This window comes from Anabrus simplex, chromosome 1 (genome assembly GCF_040414725.1).
Source record: "Anabrus simplex isolate iqAnaSimp1 chromosome 1, ASM4041472v1, whole genome shotgun sequence".
NCBI lineage: Eukaryota > Metazoa > Arthropoda > Insecta > Orthoptera > Tettigoniidae > Anabrus > Anabrus simplex.
In genome coordinates this window covers 797,627,123-797,653,453 of record NC_090265.1, presented here as the reverse complement: position 1 = coordinate 797,653,453, position 26,331 = coordinate 797,627,123, and the positions used below count along the sequence as shown (strand labels likewise).

At 38.7% G+C, this 26,331-nt stretch overlaps 1 protein-coding gene across 3 annotated transcripts in view; it reads left to right on the top strand.

The window, feature by feature from the left end:
- The window catches only part of LOC136857544 (thyroid receptor-interacting protein 11), a 533,154-nt gene that overhangs the window by 403,037 nt on the left and 103,786 nt on the right, over positions 1 to 26,331 (top strand). For 2 of the 3 annotated variants that reach the window (XM_067136281.2, XM_067136283.2), the window contains 6 exons: positions 2,870 to 2,943; positions 9,228 to 9,350; positions 11,139 to 11,256; positions 19,178 to 19,261; positions 24,373 to 24,455; positions 26,051 to 26,176. In XM_067136281.2, coding sequence (XP_066992382.2) covers positions 2,870 to 2,943; positions 9,228 to 9,350; positions 11,139 to 11,256; positions 19,178 to 19,261; positions 24,373 to 24,455; positions 26,051 to 26,176 — 608 coding nt within the window. The remainder of the gene's footprint in view (positions 1 to 2,869; positions 2,944 to 9,227; positions 9,351 to 11,138; positions 11,257 to 19,177; positions 19,262 to 24,372; positions 24,456 to 26,050; positions 26,177 to 26,331) is intronic. The other variant, XM_067136282.2, reaches the window with a different exon arrangement.

Below are 26,331 nucleotides of genomic sequence, written 5' to 3'. Positions count from 1 at the left end.
TTGCAGGTCGGATCCACTGATTGTTTTAACTTCATATCAATCCATTCGTTTTTCGCCCTCATATTTTAGAATCTGGTCAGTAGAGGATTCTAGATTTTAAATGGTCATAACATTTCGTCTCATTTCGTACCGTTAGAGGCCGGTGACCTCGATGTTACGCCTCTTTAAACCACAAGCATCATCATCAACATCAACATCATCATCATCATCATCATCAAATGTTGGGGCTGTACCTTAATTAAGGCCATGGCCGTTTCCTTCCCACTCCTAGCCCTTTTCTGTCCCATCGTCGCCATAAGACCCGCCTGTGTCGGTGCGACGTAAAGCCACTAGAAAAAAAAATTAATCCCTCTCTGCCATTTTACACCCTGTAGTAAATGCTCCAGGTAAGCTATGAACAGGAACGCAGGAATATTACTACATTATACACTGACTGACAGTGACAATGCAACACCAAGGAGGAGTGGTTCGAAAGGGATGAAAGTTGGGGAAAAAACAGAGACGGCACAGATGAATAATTGATGTTTATTTCAAACCGATATGCAGGTTACACAATGTGCACGGCATCGACTCAGTAGGATGTAGGACCACCGCGAGCGGCGATGCACGCAGAAACACGTCGAGGTACAGAGTCAATAAGAGTGCGGATGGTGTCCTGAGGGATGGTTCTCCATTCTCTGTCAACCATTTGCCACAGTTGGTCATCCGTATGAGGCTGGGGCAGAGTTTGCAAACGGCGTCCAATGAGATCCCACACGTGTTCGATTGGTGAGAGATCCGGAGAGTACGCTGGCCACGGAAGCATCTGTACACCTCGTAGAGCCTGTTGGGAGATGCGAGCAGTGTGTGGGCGGGCATTATCCTGCTGAAACAGAGCATTGGGCAGCCCCTGAAGGTACGGGAGTGCCACCGGCCGCAGCACATGCTGCACGTAGCGGTGGGCATTTAACGTGCCTTGAATACGCACTAGAGGTGACGTGGAATCATACGCAATAGCGCCCCAAACCATGATGCCGCGTTGTCTAGTGGTAGGGCGCTCCACAGTTACTGCCGGATTTGACCTTTCTCCACGCCGACGCCACACTCGTCTGCGGTGACTATCACTGACAGAACAGAAGCGTGACTCATCGGAGAACACGACGTTCCGCCATTCCCTCATCCAAGTCGCTCTAGCCCGGCACCATGCCAGGTGTGCACGTCTATGCTGTGGAGTCAATGGTAGTCTTCTGAGTGGACGCCGGGAGTGCAGGCCTCCTTCAACCAATCGACGGGAAATTGTTCTGGTCGATATTGGAACAGCCAGGGTGTCTTGCACATGCTGAAGAATGGCGGTTGACGTGGCGTGCGGGGCTGCCACCGCTTGGCGGCGGATGCGCCGATCCTCGCGTGCTGACGTCACTCGGGCTGCGCCTGGACCCCTCGCACGTGCCATATGTCCCTGCGCCAACCATCTTCGCCACAGGCGCTGCACCGTGGACACATCCCTATGGGTATCGGCTGCGATTTGATGAAGCGACCAACCTGCCCTTCTCAGCCCGATCACCATACCCCTCGTAAAGTCGTCTGTCTGCTGGAAATGCCTCCGTTGACGGCGGCCTGGCATTCTTAGCTATACACGTGTCCTGTGGCACACGACAACACGTTCTACAATGACTGTCGGCTGAGAAATCACGGTACGAAGTGGGCCATTCGCCAACGCCGTGTCCCATTTATCGTTCGCTACGTGCGCAGCACAGCGGCGCATTTCACATCATGAGCATACCTCAGTGACGTCAGTCTACCCTGCAATTGGCATAAAGTTCTGACCACTCCTTCTTGGTGTTGCATTTGCTCTGTCAGTCAGTGTATAATTCTTGTTACTACTTTGAAATTGGAACTTGTTCTACCATCAGTTTTTACTGTAACCTGTTTGTTAATGTAAATTCCTTTTATTGTCCCATACTAACCTATCCTTGGTCCTATAATACCTCAGTATAGCCAACATAATTTCTGATATCTTAATACATAGACTTTCAGGACCAATAAATGAAATAATAATAATTTAGGGATATTAGGTCGCGGAATGTAATAATCTGCTGGCGCATTTCTATCCTGCAACCAGGATCGTTTTCAGAACAATAACAAATAATGTATTGTTGACCCTCACTCCATAGTAATCAGACTCAAGGTAGAAAGACCCTGTTAGAAATAGAGTTCATGCCAGGGCCTCCAGAGTCAAGGAAAAAGATGTAGACGAGTTAACTACGGAGGGTAGCCATTATTTACTCCATATATAGCCGTCACCTTTCTTAAAATTATTTGGGTGTTTAGCAGTTTCTATCGCCTCATGAATGATTCATCATCATCATCATCATCATCTTCATTTCCCGTTTCCAGCTTTCTGGGTCAGGTTGTGATACAAGAACCTCCATCGCTGCCTGTCTCTCCACCACTTTTCTCCTTTTTAAAGTACATCTTCTGGTTTTCCTCCCCTCTTCTCTATACACTCCCACACTGAATCTGTCCACCTCTTTTGGGGTCTTCTTCGTGGTCTCTTTCCGTTAACTTATCTGAAAAAGCTTTCTTTGGCACTCTCTCTTCTCCTATTCTCATCATATGCTCATACCACTTTAGCTTTGTTGTTTCTATCCTGTCGTGAAGTTTCAGGATTCCTTATCTTTTCATATCTAATTTTATCCTTTCCTGTCTTGCCCTCTATATATCTTAAGGATTTCATCTCCGCTGCCAGGCAAGGCTTCAGCCTAGAATTCTGGACTCATGTGATGATTCTTTGCTTTTATGTGTATTATATTAATACATTCTTACCTGAAATGTTGCTGTTGTCCATATATTTCCTATGCATAATGTGGATATTATTTTTTATTTGCAGGTCATGTGATGGAGTTGGAAGCACAGTTACTTGATGCCCAGGAAAAGTTCCTGGAGTCTTTGAACAAAAATGAGGTAAAGACACCATTTTTAACTTAACAGCTTTATACTATATATGTTTGTTAATGCACAGCCTTATTTATCTGAATACTGATGAGAGTTTAAACAGGACTATGATGGTTATTTTTATGGAATTTAAATTGATCCCACTATCTTATTATCATTTTATCAGATTGTGTACGAGATTTAGAGGGGAATGAAAAGAGCAAAAGAGTGTCAGTTGACATAAAGAGAACATACTGTTAATTAGACTGATGTCATTTTGTATTCCCTCACTCCTTTGACCAGTGACCTTAACTGCCATGCAGGTTGCCATTTCACCTGCATTTTCAGCCTTAGACCATATGCTTAATAGCTATCAATACCGTTCTATTTCTGCACTTCGTATAATGAATAGTTATATTCCTTTATTGTTTCTAAGTTGTCAGTAATCTGTATTGTCAGGGAAGAACTGTTGGTAATAACCTGTCAAGTGTACTCATATGTACAGTCATTGATAGCATTATAGATTTACCATTGAAACAAAAATCTGAGCTGGCTGAGAAGCTTTAGTAATTGTGTTTCTTCACTCTCTCTGTATGTTGGAGTCGTCCTTTAAGCATCTTCACTGAAACAGGTCATTCTAATGGTAACTGATGATCCACTTTTAAGAACATTACTACTGCATGACTGAATAAGTTGTAGCATAATTCATCTTTTAAAGGATATAAAACACTGGGTAAAGGGGTAGAGCCATAGAAGGTGGGAAAATAATATTCATAAACTGTTAATGGTGATTCATCCATTGAGTGGGGACTCATGAAGCCTTGAGTAGATGCATGGATACATACCTGCCAACTTTCCCGATTTAGGCAGGAGTCTCCCGATTTTTGACAGTTTTTCCCACCTCCCGATTTTAACTTATATTTTGGTGAACTTCAAACATTTGTTTTCAAATCCCGCCATCTCAGCATTTTATGCCAGTGGCCCCAAGTCCTTCGCTCATTGGCCGCTTTCAAATGAAATATCGACGTTTATTAACACGAGAAATGTGCACGAACGTCCGATGTTTATTGAAACCTGTATATCATGATGCATATATCGAGTCTAAATCTCTTGTTCTCGTGTTCTATGTTCGTGTTCGTTCACATCGGTCTAGTCGATTCTAGAGACTAGTTGCTAGATTTGGAGTCTGTCTTAGTAATTTAGTGACAGAATTTCAAAGATAGTGACTAGTGACTCTTCTAGAGATTTTAGGAGCCATTTCAAGACAATTCTGGCGAATTTTAATTTATTACTTGAAAAAAAAAATAGCATTGCACTTTGCATAATCACGCGGACGCTTGATGCAATATATTAATCTATGCATTTGCTAAGTAATGGCACCTGCATGACTGATTCATACATGTGGAGCATGAGTTCATACTATTTTCGAAAGGCTTATCAGAGGCTGATCATCTCGCTCACATACTTCCTGTGAAGGAATGGAGATGTGTAATTTTTTGCCTTGTAGCCTTGTAACAGTCGGGTTTTGAGACAATAAGTGTTATAATATATACCATAGTACTACTGTACTGTGCGCAAGACATATAGAATAAGCAGTTTTAACCAATTGTATCTCCTGATTTTTCCTGATTGTCATATCAAAATCATCTGATTTTTGGTTTTGTAAAGTGGGCAGGTATGTAGATAGATAGATAGATAGATAGATAGTGCCTTTATTAGTGGTGAAGTTGGGGCTCAAGGCCCTCTCTTACGCTTAACCACTAGAAGATTACTACATACCGTATTTCTCCGAATCCATGGCGATGTTTCTTCCTCAGAATTTCATGTAAAAATCATGGGTCATTTTGCATTCACAACGTAACAGTAATGAACACTACTGACAGCTACCACGGTATCCACGCTGCTTCAGTTCACACCCCCCCCCCCCCCCCCCCCAGTGTGCATAAAACTCGACCTTCCCCATCCGCCTGTTTATTGTACATCGCTAGCCGCGGCAGTTGATAGTAAAGTGTCTCTGTTTAATGTCACCGGTTCTCGGAAAATAGTGAAGACAGAATGACATTCTACTAGCCTCTACAAAATTGTTTTTGATCCGCAGAATGGCATTAAAACATTAAGCCTACTTTCTGAGCTAATTGCAAGTTCGAACTTAATGTACCGTACTTCTGAGCCTTAGCTGTGCAAGAAATGTCATTCAAATTGGAATAGCAGGGATGCGACCCTTAGAATTCTTAGAAAGGCCACGGTTACTCAGTGACAGAGTTATAATGCGTCTACTGTACCTGACACTTAGTAAAAATAACAGTTTTATAGGCAGCAGAAATATTTTCGCAATGGATTGTCGTATTGTTGAGACATCTGAAACAGGTATTGCCGGCAAATTTTAAACAGGTTCTCATTGATATTATGATGTTAATTTTAAGTTAATCGTTAAACATGCGGAAATGTAGCCGCAAGAAGATACGGCTTAACTAAAGCCAATGTTCTGCGTTAGCGTGAAGCCCAAGATAGTTTAACAAAATGCGTACTGTACAAAAAATGCATTCAGTGGCCTCTTCAAGGACTCTTTACAGAAGTAAAAAGAAAAAAGAAAAAAAAAAGAGGTATGTGCGTGAAAAAACGCAAGGGCAGAATGGCCATATCACGGCGCACAAAACTCGTTGACCTTCAACGTCCGCGTCTTTACTATACTGTACATTGCTAGCCACTGAAGCCTGCTAAAGCCGGCAAGCAAGACGTGCGTCTAGCGCAACCAGTTCTACCTAACACTTAGTAAGAGTTTTACAGACAACAGGAATACTTTAGTGATGTATCGTCGTATTGTAGAGACACATGAAACAAGTATTGCCAGCAAATTTTCAGCAGGTTTTCTTTGGCATTATGATGCCAATTTTAAATTAATGGTTATTAAACATGCAGAAATAAAGAATAATTTATGCAGCCGCAAGAAAATATGGCATAACTAAAGCTAATGTTTGGCATTGGCGTGAAGACTAAGGTAGTCTAAAAATGCATACTGTACATGAAAGGCATTCAGTGGCCTGCAACAAGGATGCTTTAAAAAAGTCGATAATGTAATTGTGAGGTATATGCACAAAAAATGCAAGGTCGGAATGGCCATAGCACGAGATGCAATACAAATGCGGGCTCGCGAATATGAATTTCCCTGAACTTTCAAAGGCAGTATCAGATGCCTCTAATGAAAATGGTTTGGAAAGTAGGCAGGATTTACATGATACTTGTGTATTTCTCAAATTAAATTTGAAATTTGTTATAAATATAATTATGATTTCACAAAGCACTTTTTAAACCTGATTTAATTTTTTAAAGGAAAACGTCGGGGTTGTCTTGCATTCAGGGTCGTCTTGGATTTGGAGAAATATGGTAACTTATAATTACAAACACAAATAATATTAATAGCAATAACAATAGTAATAATGTTGATAATAATATAATCCTTAACTTTAAGATGATATCTAAAGTACAGTACACTTAAATGATGTAACTGCAGTAGTCATTCATTTTTAAACTTGTGATGAGAGGGAACATTCCTAATGTTCTCAGATAGAGAATTCCATGACCTGGACACAGAGATTATGAAGGAGCGGTTTGGCAAGAGATGAGCCATATCTTGTATTGTGATCATATTAGAACAAGAAGTAAGAAAAGGGTGAAGAAATATAGTTAGGAATATTAGTGGAAAGCATTTTGTGTAAAGTGATAACATGTGAAGTTCATGGCACTGGTGTACTCAAAGCCACGACAGTTCCTTATAATAAGGTGATGTATGAGCATCATATTGCACATTAAAGATAGGGGCTATATCTTTTTCAGCTGTTAAGGCTCCTGTCCAGTTTCTTGTTACTGACCTATGTTATTTCAGTCAATACAGTGTCACTCTGAAACCCCTTGGTGTTACTTGACAGGAGTGGGCTGTGTGCTGACACCAGATTTCACCCTCCCCCTACCTCATTCTCATTTGTAACTGTACTGTATAATACTAATAAATATATAAATGACTGAATAAATAGAATTATATAAACAAATAAATAACATTTCTCAAAAAGGCAATAAAATGAATAAAAATAATTAATCGAAATGTCCGTAGTATGGGCGCCAGAGTTCACCAGAATGGATCCCTTGAATTTAGATAGAGCATGATAATTCTTTATATCCCAGGGTGTGTACATAATGCTGCGTACTGGTACATCTGCTTCAGGCCTTACCTAACGTTCTGAAAACGACTAAATAGGTAGGAACTGCACCTAGGTTCATCAATAACTCCACTGATTCTAAAATATCTAACTATATTCTTAATAAAATTCATGCATGAGCACCTCATCAACACACCAAAATACACTTATAATACACAAAAAAAAAAAAAATTGCTGGAAGACTCCATATTTACAACAACAACAATGAAAACAGTGGGAAAACGAAAGCGACAACTAAGCCACCATTTGTAGTTAGTTCGTTGAACAATGTACATATATGTATATAAGAACCTTTCACTGTCTCTGTATCAACACGACTTGCCGATTCTCATAATCGGCAGTTATAACATCACACAGATACTGTACCTCGTAATACTGTGTTCACAGACTTTAACACTTGTAAAAATATATACATTTGAGCAACACACGCTTGTCAATCCTGAACATAAATTATGGAAAGTCTGAGATAGCTTTCACCAACATATAATGCCAGGCCGCCACAAGTGCTACAATACCTAATGCGTAAGCACTCCACAAGTTCCATTATAGCAATGTTTTCCCAGCCGTATGGTGAAAACCAATTACTCATACTACATATACTACAAATATTAATGAAAAAATGTACAATTGAAATGCAGATAATAATAATAATAATAATAATAATAATAATAATAATAATAATAATAATAATAATAATAAATCGAAAACTGACAATAATATCTCTCACTTCAAATAAAGTGCGAGGGTGTGATATATGTACTATCACACATTATCATCATCATCACCACCACACACTGCACAACATGTAACATGCAGTCATCACACTGGATAAATACTGTAAATTCATACACTTGCATAATGAAGTTTTGCCTCTGGTGCAATGAGTTACCGACTCCTTGACTAAAGATGGTGCGCACAAATAAACGGAGATCGCAAACTGCAGATCATCACTGCTGTTGGACTCGTATCTGAGTGCCTGGGTATTAGAACAATCACACACATTTCTAAACTTCATTATTAGTGTAAATGGAAGCTACACTATGATCTGTTCGAATTTTGTCCTTGAAAGGAATTCTTAAACGTCAGTAAACATTAATAGATGAGATGCATCACTTGAATATAAGCACTCTTAAAAAGCCAGCCAGATGAGAACACATTCAATGTTAAAATATATTATACATTCTTTGGTACATACATGTTGAAATTTGATTCCAAATAATATTCTGACATACGGTAGATACGGTAGCTTCAGTGTACTGACTAAGGTAGAATTTGAACTTCGGCCTGGGAAATGGGAGAATGGGACTAGTTCTTAATTAAGCTGTATCAATACGGACCTATATGATGAAATTTGTAAATTGCAACTGAACATTATTGTCAAGAGAACATAAACCTTCTGTGGAAGTGTGGTAACATGAATGACTTCTCAGTCAATAGTGGCACCTAGTGAACATCTAGCATTGAATGAAGGTCCATTTCATCAATAAAGCAAAGAGCAATATTTAAATTTACTTTTGCCATAATTAGAACAGTTGTAGTTTACTCCTGAAGAAGAGCAGGGTTTTCACAGAACTGTAAGTTTGTCAGGATTTTCTCATTTCACAAAGCTTAAGCCCAAAATAATATCTTATGTAGTATTTCAGAATGATGATGATGATTTATCTGAGCTATGAAAGGAGACTAACCACAGCAGAAATATATTTTTAAAGGAGATTAGCTGGATTCTCCTTCCTGATTAAAGGAAGACCTACTCCTGAAAGAATTATATCAGACATGTGCAACATCATAAAGTATGGAAGAAGGAATATTTTGACGGACTGAACTTGCTTGGGTGCATAATTGGCACTTGAGTTTGCTCCGGGGGGGGGGGGGTGGATGACGCCTAGGAAAGACCAAAAGATTGCTGACAAGGGGCTGAATAAGACTACTAGTTATATAGTATGTGGAAAGTTGATGATGAACCCGGTGGTGACAAATACAGGAAACAAGATTTGAGTTTCAAACTATGAAAAATGTTTAGAATACTTATTTTTCTTTTTCTTTTTTTTCTCTCCTTTTTTCTTTCTTTCTTTTTTCTTTCTTTCTTTTTTGTTTTTGCAGTCCTATGCTAGTGAACTTCAGAGTGATGTGGAACAGACACGTTTACAATTATGCTCACAAACAGCAAAATATTTACCAACACATCAAAACGTTGTGAATAAAATCATCCAAATGAATGTAAAGGTGTGTATCTCAACTTAAATATATAATGTGACAGTTATGAATCCCTGGATTTTCCTTGGATTCACTTACATTATGGAGCTGTGGGGTTGAGAATTAGTAATATTGAGTATAATGGTATAATAAGTGGTGCATGGCTATTAAGACTTTTTTTTGAGTCTTCCTTTAATCACCTGTAGAAGTTGAAAATATTTGATGGTGAAAAATATGGTAAGCAAAATCATATTAAGCTTTGGTGGACAAAGTGTTTTTCCCATCTGGTAGGTCTTATTTTATAAAGTATGGCACTGCTTCTGGCCTGCATAACTACATGAATTCTGCATGATTGGGATTCTACAGAGCTATGCAGCATCAATTTTCAGCCATTGTTTCAATCTAGAAGAATCAGGAAGGTTCGTATTTGAGGTTTAAGAGTGCTGATGTTTTCAATCCATTCTTGTTTAGAAACTGAAAAGATTATTTACCGGTCAGCTCTTTGCAGGGTTCTTTTTGGGCTTATGGTCAACCAGCTGTGAAATGTAGTTATTCAGATGCTGAGAATTATGGGTTGAAATTGTGGTACAATTGGTTGGCACCTAATAACATTTATGTTGGAGTTCCATGTCATTAGATTCACTGGCATATTAACGGACTCTCCTTAGATACAACCTGAGAATCCAGCATCTTTAAAATACTATCTTTTTAAAGGAGGTTTAAAAACACAGGATCATTGTCATGTTCATCTAGATTTGGCAATTCACTCTGTGAGTTTTCAAAATTACTTAGTTCATTCTCTACTGTACCTGCTGAATGATGAACTGCCTAGACTATTCACCCAAGGTCAAATCCAGTTTGCTGTGCTGAATGGACTTTTTTCCTGCCTTTCAAAAATTTGACTCTCTGCCAAGTTTTAACCTAGTTTCTTGGGATCCGGAGGCTAGCAGTCAACCACTGATCAATAGATGAACCTTTTCATGAAAAAAGGCATGTGTATCCCTATAATACTATGATCCCTATCCTATTTCATCTTTTAAGAAAATCTGTGGATGGTGGCTCTTTCATAGGCTATTTGCTACTTTATTAAATCTCTGTCTAAAACTGGTGAAAGGTTAAGACAGTAAGTATTGAGCACCATACTGGTGACTTCATATATAATTTAGGGAAAATTGTCCAGAGAACAGTACTGACATTCCGATATAAAACCTCTTTAATCGCCTGCATTTTGTCTGTTCTTTAAAGATTGTGAGGGCATGTTTATATTTTCTATCAACTTGACTGTTTTCATCTGTTAACATAATTATGTTGTCTAAAATGTTTTAGGTCCAGAACAAATTCAGTCATAATTGTTTGATTTTAAAGGTATTTCAGTGACTTGATTCAGTGTTCACATTGTTCATTGTAGGATTCTTAGATGGGATATCAATAGAAAGATATTTCACAACTCAGATTGATTGATTGATTGATTGATTGATTGATTGATTGAATTAATTAGATCCTGTATTGTCATTACAGGCTTACTTGCATAAAAAATGTGATTGCCATAATCAGAATGAGATCACTGACAAGCTTCCATGAAAGTTTTATGATGATTTTACCCATTTGAGTGTCAGCAAGGTTGTTACTTTTCTTCTCTTAGTTGCTCCATTGATCAGTACTGTTATCTGGCTCCTTTTGCCTGAATTAAATGTGTTGGGATTATATTTTGTTTCAATTTCAGATATATTTCTGATGAGTATATAAAAGTACTTTTTATAAACGTAATATAGTTATCTGTCATTATTCAATTAATTTAATTCCATTTGTTTGTTGTAGAAATCCGAACATGAAATGAACATCAGAAGATTAGAAAGAGAAAACAATAAAACCCTGTCAGAGATTGTGGGAATCCTTAAAAATTTGGAAGACCGTGAGGTGCAGGAAATAATCTATGGTGAGAAAAATTACTACAGTGGAAACATCATGAAAAATCCTTTGATTCAGGTTTCATGAATCCTCAAACTGATGTAGAGTTTGTCTGAATTGAATAAATATTCAGAATCCTTGATTCTGTCAGCCTTCGTTGCTTGATTTCCCTGCATGCTTTGACCTCAGGATAGTACAGCCTGTAAAAGAAAAAATAAAAATAAAATATATCTGCAACCCAATTGATGGTATTTTAAGTAGTTTTTGTTGGATATTCTTGACCACTGCATGCCAATGATGATTCAGTGAAGTAAATAAACTTGTGTTCGTGTCCCAAGGTGGTGCAGCCATGAAATTGTGACTTCATTGACAGTATTCACAAATAGTACATACCTTCTGGGTATTCTGTATACTAGGGATGGGACAAGTGGTTACATTCCAGTATCATGTTCCATTACACTGTAGTATTAGGTTGGAGTATTAAGATATAAAAGTAATATAATACAAGTTTCAGGTCAACTTTTGGGAGGAACATTTACTATGCCTGTTACCTCTTGAACTCCTAACCGCATCTTAATAAATACATATAAATATCAGTACTATATCTTCATCTTGCTTTCTTCTCTCTCACTGTTCCTTTCATCAGCTCGTCATACACATTCTTAACTATTCCTAGAAAATGTTTGCAATGACCCATTTACACTTCAAGATCTAATATTTTAAAATCTTCATTTATAAAAAAACGCTGTGACTGCTAGGTAGCTCTCTCTATTCCTAAATGTCCAAGGATCTGTAGTCAAACAGACTCTGGGACCTGACATAAAATATGTTGATGAACGAGTGTCATATACAGTTCAGATGCTGCCAGAATGAGAGATGAGGAAATAGTCCTTCCATCAGGCAAGACATACGTTGCACTGTCACAGAGGAGTTCGAACCCACTATCTCTCAAACATAAGCTAAGAGCTATGTGACTCAAACTGTGTAGCCAACTCACTCTGTAAATGCAGTATAGAAGGCTCCAAAATCTTCATCTTTTGCCATAGAAGAAGATTGGGGGCATATGCAGTAAGCAATTGTGTAAGTGGTTTGTTCAGTGTCTGTTTCCGTATATCACTCCTTTTCTTTTGTATTGGTAAAAAATATGACTGCAGCTGTTGTTGCACTTCCCCATACGCTGCAGTCAATGATAAAGTTTCAGGAGGGACAGATACACGTGGTTGCACTTGCGATGTCTGTTTAGGATGGACCTGATATTTAAGTACCATGTACATTGTCAGAACTGCATGAACTGCTAGAATTTTCAGTAATAATAATAATAATAATAATAATAATAACATCTCATCTCTCATTCTGGCATTGATTGATTTATTATTATTATTATTATTATTATTATTATTATTATTATTATTATTATTATATTTTATTATTATTATTATATTTTATTATTATTATTTTATTATTATTATTGTTATTATTATTATTATTATTATTATTATTATTATTATTATTATTATTATTATTATTATTATTATTATTATTATTATTATTATTATTTGTATCAATTTAGGAAGGCTCGGCTTGTGCCGGTAACATAATGGGCTGACTCGGCCTAAGCAAGGAGTCACCCTCTTGATTATGAAACTACAGGTACATATATGTACAAATATTTACAACAGAAATAATTACAACATATACATTTATACAATAAATACAAACAACTTCAGACTTCTTATGTCCCCGTTTTGGGAATCTGTTCTTCAGTATTACTGGAACTGCGAGCTGGAACTTCATGCTGTTTGGCGTGAGTCAGAGGAAAAGTCGTTCCTAGGAACTTTCTCACAATGTGGCAGGTGCTCAGGAGGGTGGCTTTCTGTAGTTCTATGTATGTGTGATGATGCAGGTTTAATGCGGCCAGAGAGCTGTGCAAGCATTTTGGAATAACACCGGTACATGATATTACTATTGGAACTGTGGTGACTGATTCTAGTTTCCACAGGCGTTGTATTTCTATTGCCAGTTCTGTGTATTTTGATATCTTTGTGGCTATTGTTGTTTGCAGATTGGAGGTATTTGGACAAGCAATTTCTATAAGGGATGCGGATCTTTTTGATTTATCGATTAGAATAATATCTGGCCTATTGTTGCTGAGCGTGACATCGGTTATGACTTCTCGGTCCCATAGTAGTTTATATGAAGAGTTTTCAAGAATGGGTGGAGGTGTATATTTCCAATATGCAGTTGATGACTGAAGAAATCCACATTTTACAGAAAGTTTCAGGTGAATGATTTTTGCTACCTGATCATGTCGGTGCTTATAATCGGTGTTGGCCAAGTGTGGGCAACCAGAGATGACATGCTGTATGCTCTCTGTAGTTCTGGAACAGCGGCGGCAGTTGTCTGAGACAACTGTTGGATCCTTCATGATAAATCTACGATAGTTCCGTGTAGCAATTACTTGATCTTGGATGGCCAGAACAAATCCTTCTGTTTCTGGGAAAAGACCGGAGTAGGTCAACCAAGCGTGCGACGCAGATTTGTCGATATGAGGTTGATCCAGTTCATGGGGGTATTTCCCGTGAAGAGGTTTTTGCTTCCACATGGCCATATTCATCTCTGTTGTAGGTGGGGTAGAAACAGGCATTTCTGGCGACAACAGATTGAGAGGTGTATAGTTTATATCGGCTCTGCAAACAGCATGATGAAGACACGATGTATCAGATCTCGAGTGGAAATATTCTCTTAGACTTGATATCAGATTGCTATGTAAATTGACAATGGATAAGAAGCCCCTACCACCTTCTGATCTCGGGAGTGTAAGACGTTCGGTTGCAGATTTAGGATGGTGCATATGGTACAGGGTGAGTGAAACTGCTGTTTTCGTTTGTAACTGCTGAAGTTCTGTTTGGGTCCATTTTATGATACCAAAGGAGTATGTGAGCAGTGGTACGGCGTACGTATTGACTGCTTTGGTAAGATGTTTAGCTGTCAGTTTTGATGATAGTACCTTGTTGAGATGCGTTATATATTGCTGCGTGACATTTCTCTTGATGTCGGGGTGTTTCATACGAGTGCTCTGATGAAAACCGAGGTATTTGTACATTTCTTCTTCCTCCAGCTGTTGTATGGATTCGTCGCTTAAACTCAAAGGTGTCCCTTGTGCTGAGTAGGATCCTCTGATGACAGTTTGGGTTCTGCATTTGTCCAATCCAAACCGCATGCCTATATCTGAAGAAAACGTCTTGGTAATTGAGAAGAGATGTTGGAGATGGGGTTTGGTAGAGGCATACAGTTTAATGTCATCCATATAGAGTAGGTGGCTGATTTTGAATAGCTCTTCTCGCTTATTCTTAATGCTAAATCCATACCCACTTGTGTTCAGTAGGTAGGATAGTGGGTTTAATGCCATGCAGAACCATAATGGACTCAGTGAGTCCCCTTGGAAGATCCCTCGTCGTATTGGTATGGGTCTTGTTGCAACACTGTAGTTTCTTAGAGAAACGTGAAGTGAGGTGTTCCAGTCTGCCATTACCGTCTTAAGGAAGTGAATGATTGAGGGGTCAACTTTATATAGTTCCAGAACATGTATGAGCCAACTGTGTGGTACTGAATCAAAGGCCTTTTGGTAGTCAATGAAGCATGTGTATAGGTTCCTGGATTTATGGTGTGCTTGTTCCAGGACCACAGTGTCGATAATCAGTTGCTCCTTGCACCCCTTGGTGTTCTTCTTGCAACCCTTTTGCTCCTCGGCAATGATGTGGTTTTCCTCGCAGTGTTTCAGAATTCTGTTGGCTATTATAGATGTAAATATCTTATATAGAGTAGATAGACATGTTATAGGCCGATACTTCGCTGGATTTTGCAGATTTTCATCCTTTGGTTTCAGATATGTGATGCCAGTGCACAGGAAAGCTGGGAATGTTGCCGGGTTGTCTAAGAATTTCTGGAAATGTTGAGTCAGAAGGAAATGAGTACATGTAAATTTCTTGTAGTAATAATTGTGTATACGATCAATGCCTGGGGCCTTCCAGTTCTGCAGTTTCTTGATGCTCTGTTGTATTTCTCCGATCTCAACAGCCTTGGTTGCCATATGCTTCACTTCATTACTTCTATCTTTCAGTTCACTGATCCAATGGGCTTCCGCATTGTGCTCTATTGGGTTCGACCATACTCCCGACCAGTAGCTGTGAATTTTTTCTTCGCTGGGCGTATTTCCATCTTGTGCTGCATCTTGTGTTCTCTCGTTCAGATTGTTGTAGAACTGTTTCTCATTTCTTTCGAACATTGCGTTCTGTGATTTTCTCTCTGTGGTGTTTTGGTATCTTTTGAGGCGCTTGGATAATGCGGCCAACTTTTGCTTCATGGTTTCGAGGGTTTCTTGTAGTACTGTGCTTCCAGGTTCCTCCAGACTCTGCCTTGAACTGATTTTCAGAATTCGAATAATTTTGTTATTTAGGCGTTTCCCTCTGACTCCATTCTTATATTGCTGCAGGCGATTTACGTCCTGGCGGATTTGGATGATGCGTTCTTTCAGGCGTTTTGCCCAAGGTGGTTCTCTCAATTTTTTCTTGACAGACTTATTGTTAGGCAAAAATGGCTTTCCATTATTCAGTCGTACTGCGGCAAGTGCTGCACAGTATATTGCAGTATGTACTTCAGGGAACGTCTGATGTTCTTTCAGATATTCTGGCAAGACTTTCGAATTAAGATCTTCAATGATTTTTGCAAACTTCTTGGATGATTGCTGCCTTGGCAGTATGGGTCTTTGTGTGGGATCGGTACCAGAATATTCTAGAAGGGCCTTGTAGAATTCAACATGTGTCTTGTCATGGAGGTCAGAGTTATCTGACAGTATCACTTCGGGAGTACTTGTATGTACTGTTATATCAGTATCAGGTGAACTGTTAACCGTTGAGTCAGACTCGGTACTTTCAAGATGTGGAAAGAGTTCTTGTGTTACTTCTTGTCTGATTCTACTAAGAACAGTACCCGGGATCAAATTGTTCTTGATGATTGATCTTCGTTGATCTGCAACGCGCTGTTCAGTAACTTTCATTGTTGGGTACTGATTTGTAAAGGCTGCGTGTAGTTGTTGCCTATATCCTGCAATTTCAGTTTCAAGACGAGTTATTCGAAGATATGCCCGCATGATAAATTCATTCATATCATTGTTCCATTTAATGCGTTTTTTGGGCTTACTGATACGAGAGGTCGTACTTGGCACAAAAGCACTCGCACCAGGTGCGGTATGATAATCAGGTTCTTGTGTTCCGCCATGATCGTCTTGAGCTACTGTAGCTTGTTCGGGTGACCCGATGGGAGGCCAGCAGCTTACGCTCCCACCACCACCGGCTCGCATGCTGTCATCTCTAGCGATGGCTCCAGAGATGCCCTGGCGTACCCCAGGCAGCGGCATTTTCCGAGGCACAGTTTTAGAACTCTTCATAGTTGATTTTTGCTTTTTATAACCTACAGCCAGGTGATGTGATGTTCAGCCGCTCCATTGGAGACAGACGCTGACCACTTTGCCGCTTGCTGCAAGTCAGACGCAAAGTGGATTTGGGTCGGTTCTTCCGCCCTCTCTGCCATTGGGATATGTCCTCTTCTGCCGTTGAAGCCGTTGACCATTTTTTCTGACACCTCAGTTGATCCGCGGGTGCTTATTTGGCGAAGCCTTATTCGCACCTGTCCTGCATATCTACAGGAGCTTCCCCTATCAGCCATTGGGACGCGCCGTGTCGGGGTTGAGGGCCCCCACCCCAGTGTCTTACGAAGGGTTATGCCTAGCTCTTACTAAATTCAGAGCTGAACCCCCACGTAAGCTGACCGGGCACGATTATTATTATTATTATTATTATTATTATTATTATTATTATTATTATTATTATTATTATTATTATTATTATTGGAAGTGAAACATGAGATGCGATGTGGGAAGATCACGCGCAACTGTTTCGAGGAACTATGCTACTGAATGTAAGTATAATACAAAGCACTTTAAATAACTGAAGAATATCTGTAGCTGGCCAGCAAATAACAGGGTAGGAATATTAGTACTACCTCTATAAACTGTTACAAAATTATCACTACCCTGCACGGGAGTGCGTGCTTAAAGCAAGCTGTGCTTCCTGATATCCATTGTCAATCAGAAAATCCCTACCCTTCCCTTGGTTTTGCTGAGACAGTTTCTTTTGTTTTAGGGTCTCTGGTGAAACATAATATTTCTGGAATAGCTTACTGTGATTGAATAGGATATATTATCATGTTACAAATGTAATTCCCATCTGTACTGTATAGATACATAATTCAGCATACATTTCTTCAGAATGTGGCTGGGATGAGTGGCAGAGATGGAAGCAGTGCAGGTTTAATCCCATCTCAGTCTGATGGTAATTTAAAGTTTCACAAATATACCAGCCTCATGCTAGTAGATTTACCCAGCACTTGAAAGAACTCCTGCATGGCAACAATCTGGTACCTGAGTGTCTTGAAAAATGGTAAAAGTTCCCCCTGTGGGTGGGGGACGCAGACGAAGAATACACCCACGGTAGCCCCTGCCTGTCGTAAGAGGCAACTAAAAGGGGCGATGAATGGATGATTGAATTAGAATCATGAAACTTCTTGTAATTAGTACCATCACGTGGGGAACACCATGGGTCAACTTTACTTGCATGTAGTACCACTAAGTTAAGTGCACAATAGGTTTTTGATTAGTAGCAGTAGTAGCAGCAGAGAGTGGTTCACTGTGGGTTTACAGTACCTGTGATTAGTACCACTATATGCGGAACACCACGGGCTTACGTTGTCTGTGATTAGTAGCATTATGTGAGAAACACCACGGGTCTAGGCATTGCCTGTGATTAGTAGCACTAGATAAGCGACACCATTGGTCTGCGTTGATTGTGATTAGTACCCATTATGTGAGGAAGACCACGGGATAGTTTGGGTCCCTGTGATTAGTACATCTATGGGTTTGCGTTGCCTATGAGTGGCGCCATTAAGTGAGAAATACCATAGGTCTGCATTATCTGTGCGATGTACTTTACTTGTGAGAAGTACCTTAATGTGTGAAACATCGTGAGTCTACGTTACTTATGATTAGTACCGCTATATGAGAAACGCCATGGTTCTACTTCATTAGCGATAAGTACCATTATGAGGGGCCATTGACCTGGATTTTGGACCCCTTTAGACAACAAGCATCATCGATTCAGGACTGTGCTTTGGAAGTAGTCCCTTGGTCAGTAATACTATTGTTTTAAGGTAGTTTCTGGGAAGGTGGGACATTGCGGGTTGGATCCACTGACAGTTTTAAGTTCATAATCATTTTTCATTGTTGTATTTTTGAATTCTAGTCGGTGGATTGATTTTGGAATTATTTTTAACTTTCAGTATTGTGAGTTGGATCCGCTGATTATTTTAAATTCTTATTCGTCCATTCATTTTTCATCATCATGTTTTGAAGTCTGATCAGTGGATAAATTTTGGACTTTTAAATTGTCATTATATTTTGTCTCATTTTGTACCATTAGGGGACGATGACCTAGATGTTAGGCCCCTTTAAACAACAAGCACCATCATCATTATCAATTGTGAAAGTAGTTAGTGGGATGTAAAACTAATATCATCATCATCACACCATCATCATCATCATCGTCGTCGTTGACGTCGTCATCATCATCATCATCATAATCATCGTCATTCAGTACCATTATGAATTTTAAATGCATCCTACTTAAATTTCTTTATCTTTTTCTGATCTCCATTTTTTTGTAAATTACATAACACCTGGAAAGATGAGCATGTGTTTTTTTTCATTAAGATTATCCTGAGTTTATTTTTTAGTATAACTTTCTGGTGTGCTAGTGAGGGATCCTTGATAAATAGGTTTAAAGCTTTCATCACTAGTTTGCAGCTCAAAAGTATTGATCAATTTTAAACTGTTTCAGGACACATCTCTGCATTAGAAATGGAAAACCAAGTTCTGAAATTACGTAATGCCCAACTCGAGAAAGGAGGAAGTGTGAATAGGAGTAAGTAATTCATTCTGATATGTTGATAATGTTTAAAGTATGAATATTTCAGTATTTTTAGATGTAGATAATTCATTTGTCTAAAGTTAAGGAGAATGCAAGCGAGTAGAAGTATACACAGTCTGAGAAATTTTGGAATTTTCTTAGTTCTGTATGGCATTTAGAGTAGGGTGGTCTAACAGGCACTGTACACCAGCTTCTTGGCTGGAAGGATCAAGGTTTAATCCTTATGTAGTTGTGGCTGGTTATCTCAGCCTTGGTTAATTATTTTTGCTTTACTGCTTCCATTTCCTTGGTATTCTCCATTATTTGGTACCTTCTACGGTACATCTCTGCCCAACAGGCTTTGTTTGTTATTCTTATGGGAATCATCTTTTTAACATGTCCAAACATTGTCGGCCTTGTTGTTTGTATAATGTTATTTAACAATTCTTCTCAACTTTTAAAAGTTTCCAATTCTATTTAGAATTGCCAGTTTTCGGAGGAGAAGTAGGAACACATGTACTGTATTGACACTACTCTTGAGTTTCACAACGAATCAACAGATCAAAATTTGCATTAACTGTTATTTATTTACTTTCTTTTCTCCATATTGGAACGTATCACCAAGTACATATTCTTACAACGCTTGTTAGCACAACAAATTAGGTTTTGGATTTTTGATGCATATATAAACAGATCAATATTTTTCACTTTGAGTGTACACTTTTCAGCACTATTTTGTTAGTGCTACAGTGTTATAAAAGTCTCTCACCAGTTTTCCCACTGCACTTTCCTTTATATTCCTTTGCAATTCTGGAAAATCTTTTTTTCAAACCAAGTGATACTGCTGCATCCTTCTAATTTTCTTGTAGTTTCCACCACCATTTTCATTTCTTTTTTCTTTTTTTTTTTTGGAGATAAAGGCTAAGTTAGGAATGAACTTGGTGGATGACGCTGTACGCATAAACCGGCTTTGGTGGTGGGTCATATGAGGCGAATGGAGGAAGATAGGTAACCTAGGAGAATAATGGACTCCGTTATGGAGTTTTGGAGAAGTAGAGGGAGGCCAAGATGACGATGGTTAGACTCAGTTTCTAACGATTTAAAGATAAAGAGATACAGAACTAAATGAGGCCACAGCACTAGTTGCAAACAGAGGATTTTGGCAACATTTAGTAAATTCACAGAGGCTTGCAGACTGAACACTGAAAGTCATAATGGTCTATAATGATGATGTATATGATTGTATTTTTAATTTTTTTTTTTGGAATCATTTCAGGTTCTCAATTCACACTAGTTCACAAAGTGAATAAAGTAAAAGTGAAAGACCACAGTGGGTATTCTCATTTTTGTAGTAATAGAATACCCTATAACAATTGAAATATAACTTCTTAATTTATAACAGCATTGAAATTTGTACAATAATAACCACCACCACCGCTGCCACCGTCGCCGCTGCCACCACCGCCACCACCACTTTTACAGTTCCATTTTCCTCTGTACTGTGGCCAAGTCTCTTCCACTTTGTCTTATTGAGATACATCCTGTAGTGCCTATTTCCGATCTACAATGTCCATCTTTAAATATGTCCGTCCAGCGGTTTCTGCGTCTTCTCACTGTCTGTTTTCCAGCTACATGCCTCTCCAAGTTAACACAAGCTTTCCTTATTGAATCCATCTCATTACATGTCTGAACCACCTCAATCTGGATATGAGTCTTAAGCCCAGCTTTTTTTCTCACCATGTCATTTCTTAACTTGCCCAGTTTTGTTTTTTTGAATTGTGGATCTCAGAAACTTCATCTCAGATGCCTGTAATCTTGATGAATCCTTAGTGAAGTAGCATGTTTCAATACCATAGGTTAAGATTGGTGTGAAGTATTGATCGAACATCACCAGGTTTGTTTTTCTTGGTACTTTCAGGTCCCAAAGGAGTGTTCTTACTTGCTGGTAAAAGTGAGAGTTTTTATCCACTCTATTTGCCACCTCCTCTGTGGCTAGTGTGTCCTGAAAAGTTACACTGCTGTGGTATGCAAAGTTTCCACACTTTCTGGTGGATGATTTCCTAGCATGATGTTCACTGGTCATCCATCTGTGTCTACTGCTGTTTTAGCTTCTCTTATCTTGAGATTGAATTCCTGGAACTTAACTTTCCATTCGATGAGTCTCCACTGTACCAGTTGCTCAGTTTCTTCCCAGATCTTGACATAATCAGTGGAAGCCATTGCATTAAGTTCACCAGAAGTTTCTTGCATTACGTGATCCATGATGGTGTTAAATAGACCTCAGATTGCAGGCAAAAACCTATTTTGTTCTTGAAGAGATAACGTAAAAAATGAAGTTGTATTTACAAGTTTTATGTATTTATAGGGTTAAAAACTGTGATCCTGTAGTACCTAAAAATGCCAAAGTGAACATTGGAACCTATACAGGGTGGTCAGAAACAATATAAACCGGGTATATGAGCATTAGAATGTTGGTCATACTGATAGATAATTTGAAAGAAATAATTCGATACCTCACACTGTTGTCATTTTATCTATCAGATGCTGAAGTCAGCAAATCAGACCGCTTCACGGCAAATTCAAATGGGCTTTGTGTGGCAGTGTTGCTAAATCTGCACATGACTTAACCTTTTCACCGCCGAGTTTTGATGAACAGCCAAGCCCCGTGGGCCGGATTTTTAAAAAGGAAGAAGCACTTTTACAGATACATATTTAATGATACTATTAATGGAAGCCCTCCATTCTCCCATACAATGTCGGGGATGAAGTGAGATTATATTTTACACCATATTTTTATGACTGGATGCCCTTCCCGATGCAAACTTCAGTTGAGAATATAATGAATAATATGAAATGAATTATGGTGAATGAAACTGGGTAAGGAAGTGGAAGGAATCGGCTGTGGTTTATGAATGGGAACTGTTCTGGCATTTGCTTGGGAGTGCAAAAGGGAAACCACACCAGAAATAGAAAACATTCTCAGGACAGCTGACGGTGGGGTTCAAACCCACTCGCCTGCCGAGTGCAGAGCTTGGCTCCATAGACGTAGCATGTTAATATGTGCGGCTACTCCACTCGGTGATGCTATTACTGAAATATTATATTATATTATATTATATTGTTGATCCAAGAACTCGTATTATCAAAATCATTTACATTTGGGGAAAAAATAATTTATCTGAGGAAGAGGTGACAATTCCGCATGAGACTCATCATCACGACTATGTCTCGCACTTTCTTGTAATTCAGTGTCGCCACTTAGATATTCTCCATCTTCATTATCAAAATATAGCTCTCCAGATTCACTATTTATGAGGAAACATTCAATTTCTTCGTCAACAAGAGATGAATGTGTACTTCAAGATGCCATGATGGCTACATGTTAGCGGGAAAGTGTTCCACTCAACGAAGTCGAAATAACACCAGATCGCTTTCACAACACGTGAAATGGAGTGGTATATCTGCACTACAGAACTACTTTGAGCATTTTTATTGAATCTCAAAGCATGACACTTTATTGTGTTCATTTATGAGATCGGTGAAGTACACACTGCACCCAAACGTATATATACGGGTTTGGCGGACGTGGCACGGTGTTCAATAACGTATATATACGGGTTTGGCAGTGAATGGGTTAAGAATGGCTTGAGACCCATGCCGAGAAATCAGCATCAATCACAAACACACTGTTGCTTTCAGCCGGAGTCACCATGGCGTACTTGCTTTGGCGTGACACTGTCAGCTCTGGGGTCTATATTCAAACCCCTCGCCTAGCGAAGTTCTATTCTTTGACTGGTGCTTTCAAGCTGGTCTTAAACCACGTACAGATTTAGCAACACTGCCTCGCAAAGCCCATTTGAATTCGCCCGTGAATTGATCTGACTGGCTAACGGTGACAACGGTGCAAGATATCAAATGATTTCTTTCAAATTATTTGTCAGCACGACCAACCCTCCAGTGCATATATACCTGGCTCACGTTGTTTCTAACCACCTTGCATTTACATATATTCCTATAATTTCTATTTTTCAGTATCTTGAATGGTATATTCTTGAAATACTTCTCAAACAAAATCTTCAAATCATAAATCTGTAAACCATACTCGCCGGAAGTCCTTAAGAACCTACCGTAGTACACGCCCGTATTCTGTGTCATGAGTGAAAACAAAGTGTCAGCTTCCAAGTCGTCTTGAATTGAAAGGTTACAGGAGTTTCCTCACTTCACATCAGATGGTAAAATTATTCTTTGATATTTTTAGCAAAGACGTGAGTGATATTTGTTTTATATTTCCCCCTACAAAGTTATTATCAATGTAGCAGTATAAAAATGGTATTTTAATTGATAAATGTCTATTAAAAAATGTGAAATTGAAGCTGCCTAAAATATATTTGTAGAACCTATTTTTACACATTTGATAGCCTGTTTTAGGCATTTAAAATAAAATTGTTAGCATCTAAAAATCCAGGGTCTAGTGATAAACTATAATGATGATAGTGCACTGACTTGCTGGACTTCATTTTTGGCGTGGAACCAGGATGAATGTACGTCACCAAATCGCACCCAGCTGGTACAGTGCTCATACAGCATTGGAACTTTCCTCACCAGTCCCTCTGGCTCGTTCCTCTTTCTCAGGCATTCCCATATATTCTCTATTGCAATGCTATCACACACCTCAGCATCCAGGAAAACCACGAACAGACTCTGACGATTAGGTCTGTTGTACATCTATTAGTTCTGAAGCTGTACTGTTCTTCTTCTAATTGTGACTCTAAAATGATTCACAGTCTGCTATCTAAGATCTTTTCAAGAATTTTAAGCCTACGAGAAAGAAGCATTATTCCCCGGTTGATGGAATAGTAAACCAAACTGAATTTCATGACTGGACTGACACTTCAATTTAACATAATTATTTCCATTACAAAATCTAATACCTGGTCTGTGAAACTTCTATTTAATTAATTCAAATAAATATGAATAATGGGAGCATATATTTTTAAAAGAGCATAATTGTTTTCATGAATGCAGTCTAGACAAAGAGTGTATGAGACGCTCTATCTCTCTCCCTCTTGCACATCGGTGAGTGTGTTTATTTCCATTTTAACATTATGTAATTTCTTTTCTTTCAGCCAGTATTGAGGGCAACACAGATGGAAGAGATGAAATGACATTGATTAATAAATTTGTAGATGCAGGCACAAATACAAATCATGTAAGTAATAATGCACATATTTATCTGTAATTTCCCTGTGAGTGGTGGTTCAAATTCTTTTATATCACTTGTGTCTCAGAAAGGATTACAGATTGCGAGATGTGTGGCGGCAACATAGGATCACAGCTAAGCTATTGCTTATGTCACTTAGCGGTGAGGTTATGGATAATCCTCCACTCGTCTGAAGGCTTTCATGAACTGTACGGAGATGGCTTTGCTATTACGTACATCTTGTTAGACCATTTCAAGAAAGGCAGCTATTTCTTTCTGAAATTTAATACATCCCAAGATCTATGGTTTTCTAGATTTTAAAACATATATATCTGTACATTGAGTAATCAGCATTTGATTGACATGTTGGAAGAGAGCCTTGTGTTTTTTTGAAGGCTTTGGACCATAGAAATCTGAGAGCTCCAAATTAAGGCCTTTTCATTTGTTCTTATTGTAAAAATATAATAAAATGAGGAAAATCAAGATGTTATGCTTTCTATTTTTTATGTTCCTATTTTCTTAAAAATACTGTGTTTATCTGAATAATCCCCGCTGTCGAATAATGCCCGCACCCTCATTTTGGGAAGGCTCATTTTAAAAAAATGAAATGAACTAAAATTCCTTCCATCGAAAGAGTAACATAGGCATAAACAAACATTTTGTATCACTCCGGGAGGTCCTTGTGGTCTTTACGCAAATATGAACATGTAAAATGAAAATGAGCAAGCACGCCTACTTACGTGACAGGTATTTCATTAATCTGAACTTGCAATAGGCTCGATTCCCTGTAGATGGGAAGATTCGTTGTCTCTTGCATCACTAGAATCCTCTCCTAAATTACTTACAAATTTGTCACACTCAACGTTAAAACACTTCGTGGTCTCTTTTTACTGGACAGTAACACAACCGGTGGTGGATAATTCTTTTCGTGCAATGTAAACACTTGAAATAGACACACCGGAGAAATCTGATGTTAGTTTTGCGATACCGTAAAACCTCGTTAATTCAAAGTCTTTGTAATACAGAAATCGGACTTCCAGTTATGTGATTTTGAATTAACAGCCATCTTGTAATTCAAAAATGCTAACCCTCGCCAGTTTTCACGGATTCTGCTTTTCCGCGTACTGCCTGCTACCTGATATTGTGGCATTCCTTAAAATGCCGAATATAAAAGTTATGATTTCACTCTATTTTCAACTATGAAGCATACTATACACACACCGAAGTGAGTGGAAGTGTGGAAAGCTACCCCTGCAAGTCAGTTTAGAATTAAAAGTCTGAATTGTTTTCTGTTTAAATATGACATATGGGGACAGTTTTCTTCCATCTACGGTTGCACAAAGCATAACTGTACACTCAGCGTCGAAAACTAGGTGAGCCAGGAGCATGTTGGCAACCTTGACACAAATAAAACCTGTACCCCAATTTCGTGCCTCAAATTTTTTAAAAACATATGTGGAAATTATTAGCGTAAATACAGTAAGTAGCAAATATTTCTTTTTTTTGTTTTGGACTTGTTCTTGTATGTGTTAGGATCATATTTTTGTACCACTACTGTTAGTTTTATTTGCTGTAATTGAATGTAAATTTTGTGCCCTTTTCAGGAGAATTTTGGTATGGTACCTAATTTCTTGGAACCGAGTGCTCAGAAACAAGCTCTGGAAGACCAAGTTTCACAGCTCCAAGTCCAGATTGATCTCATGAAAAGAGGCACTGAAAATCGTGAAGCAGTGAGTATATTTTTGAATATTTCTTTCCTACGTATGTGTTTTTGTTTAATTCCCCCCCCCCCCCCCCCCCAGAGTAATGGAGAGATTAGAACCAGTTTATAAAGGAAAATGGAAACATTTCAATCGTTGTTGTTTGAGTCATCAGTTCATAGACT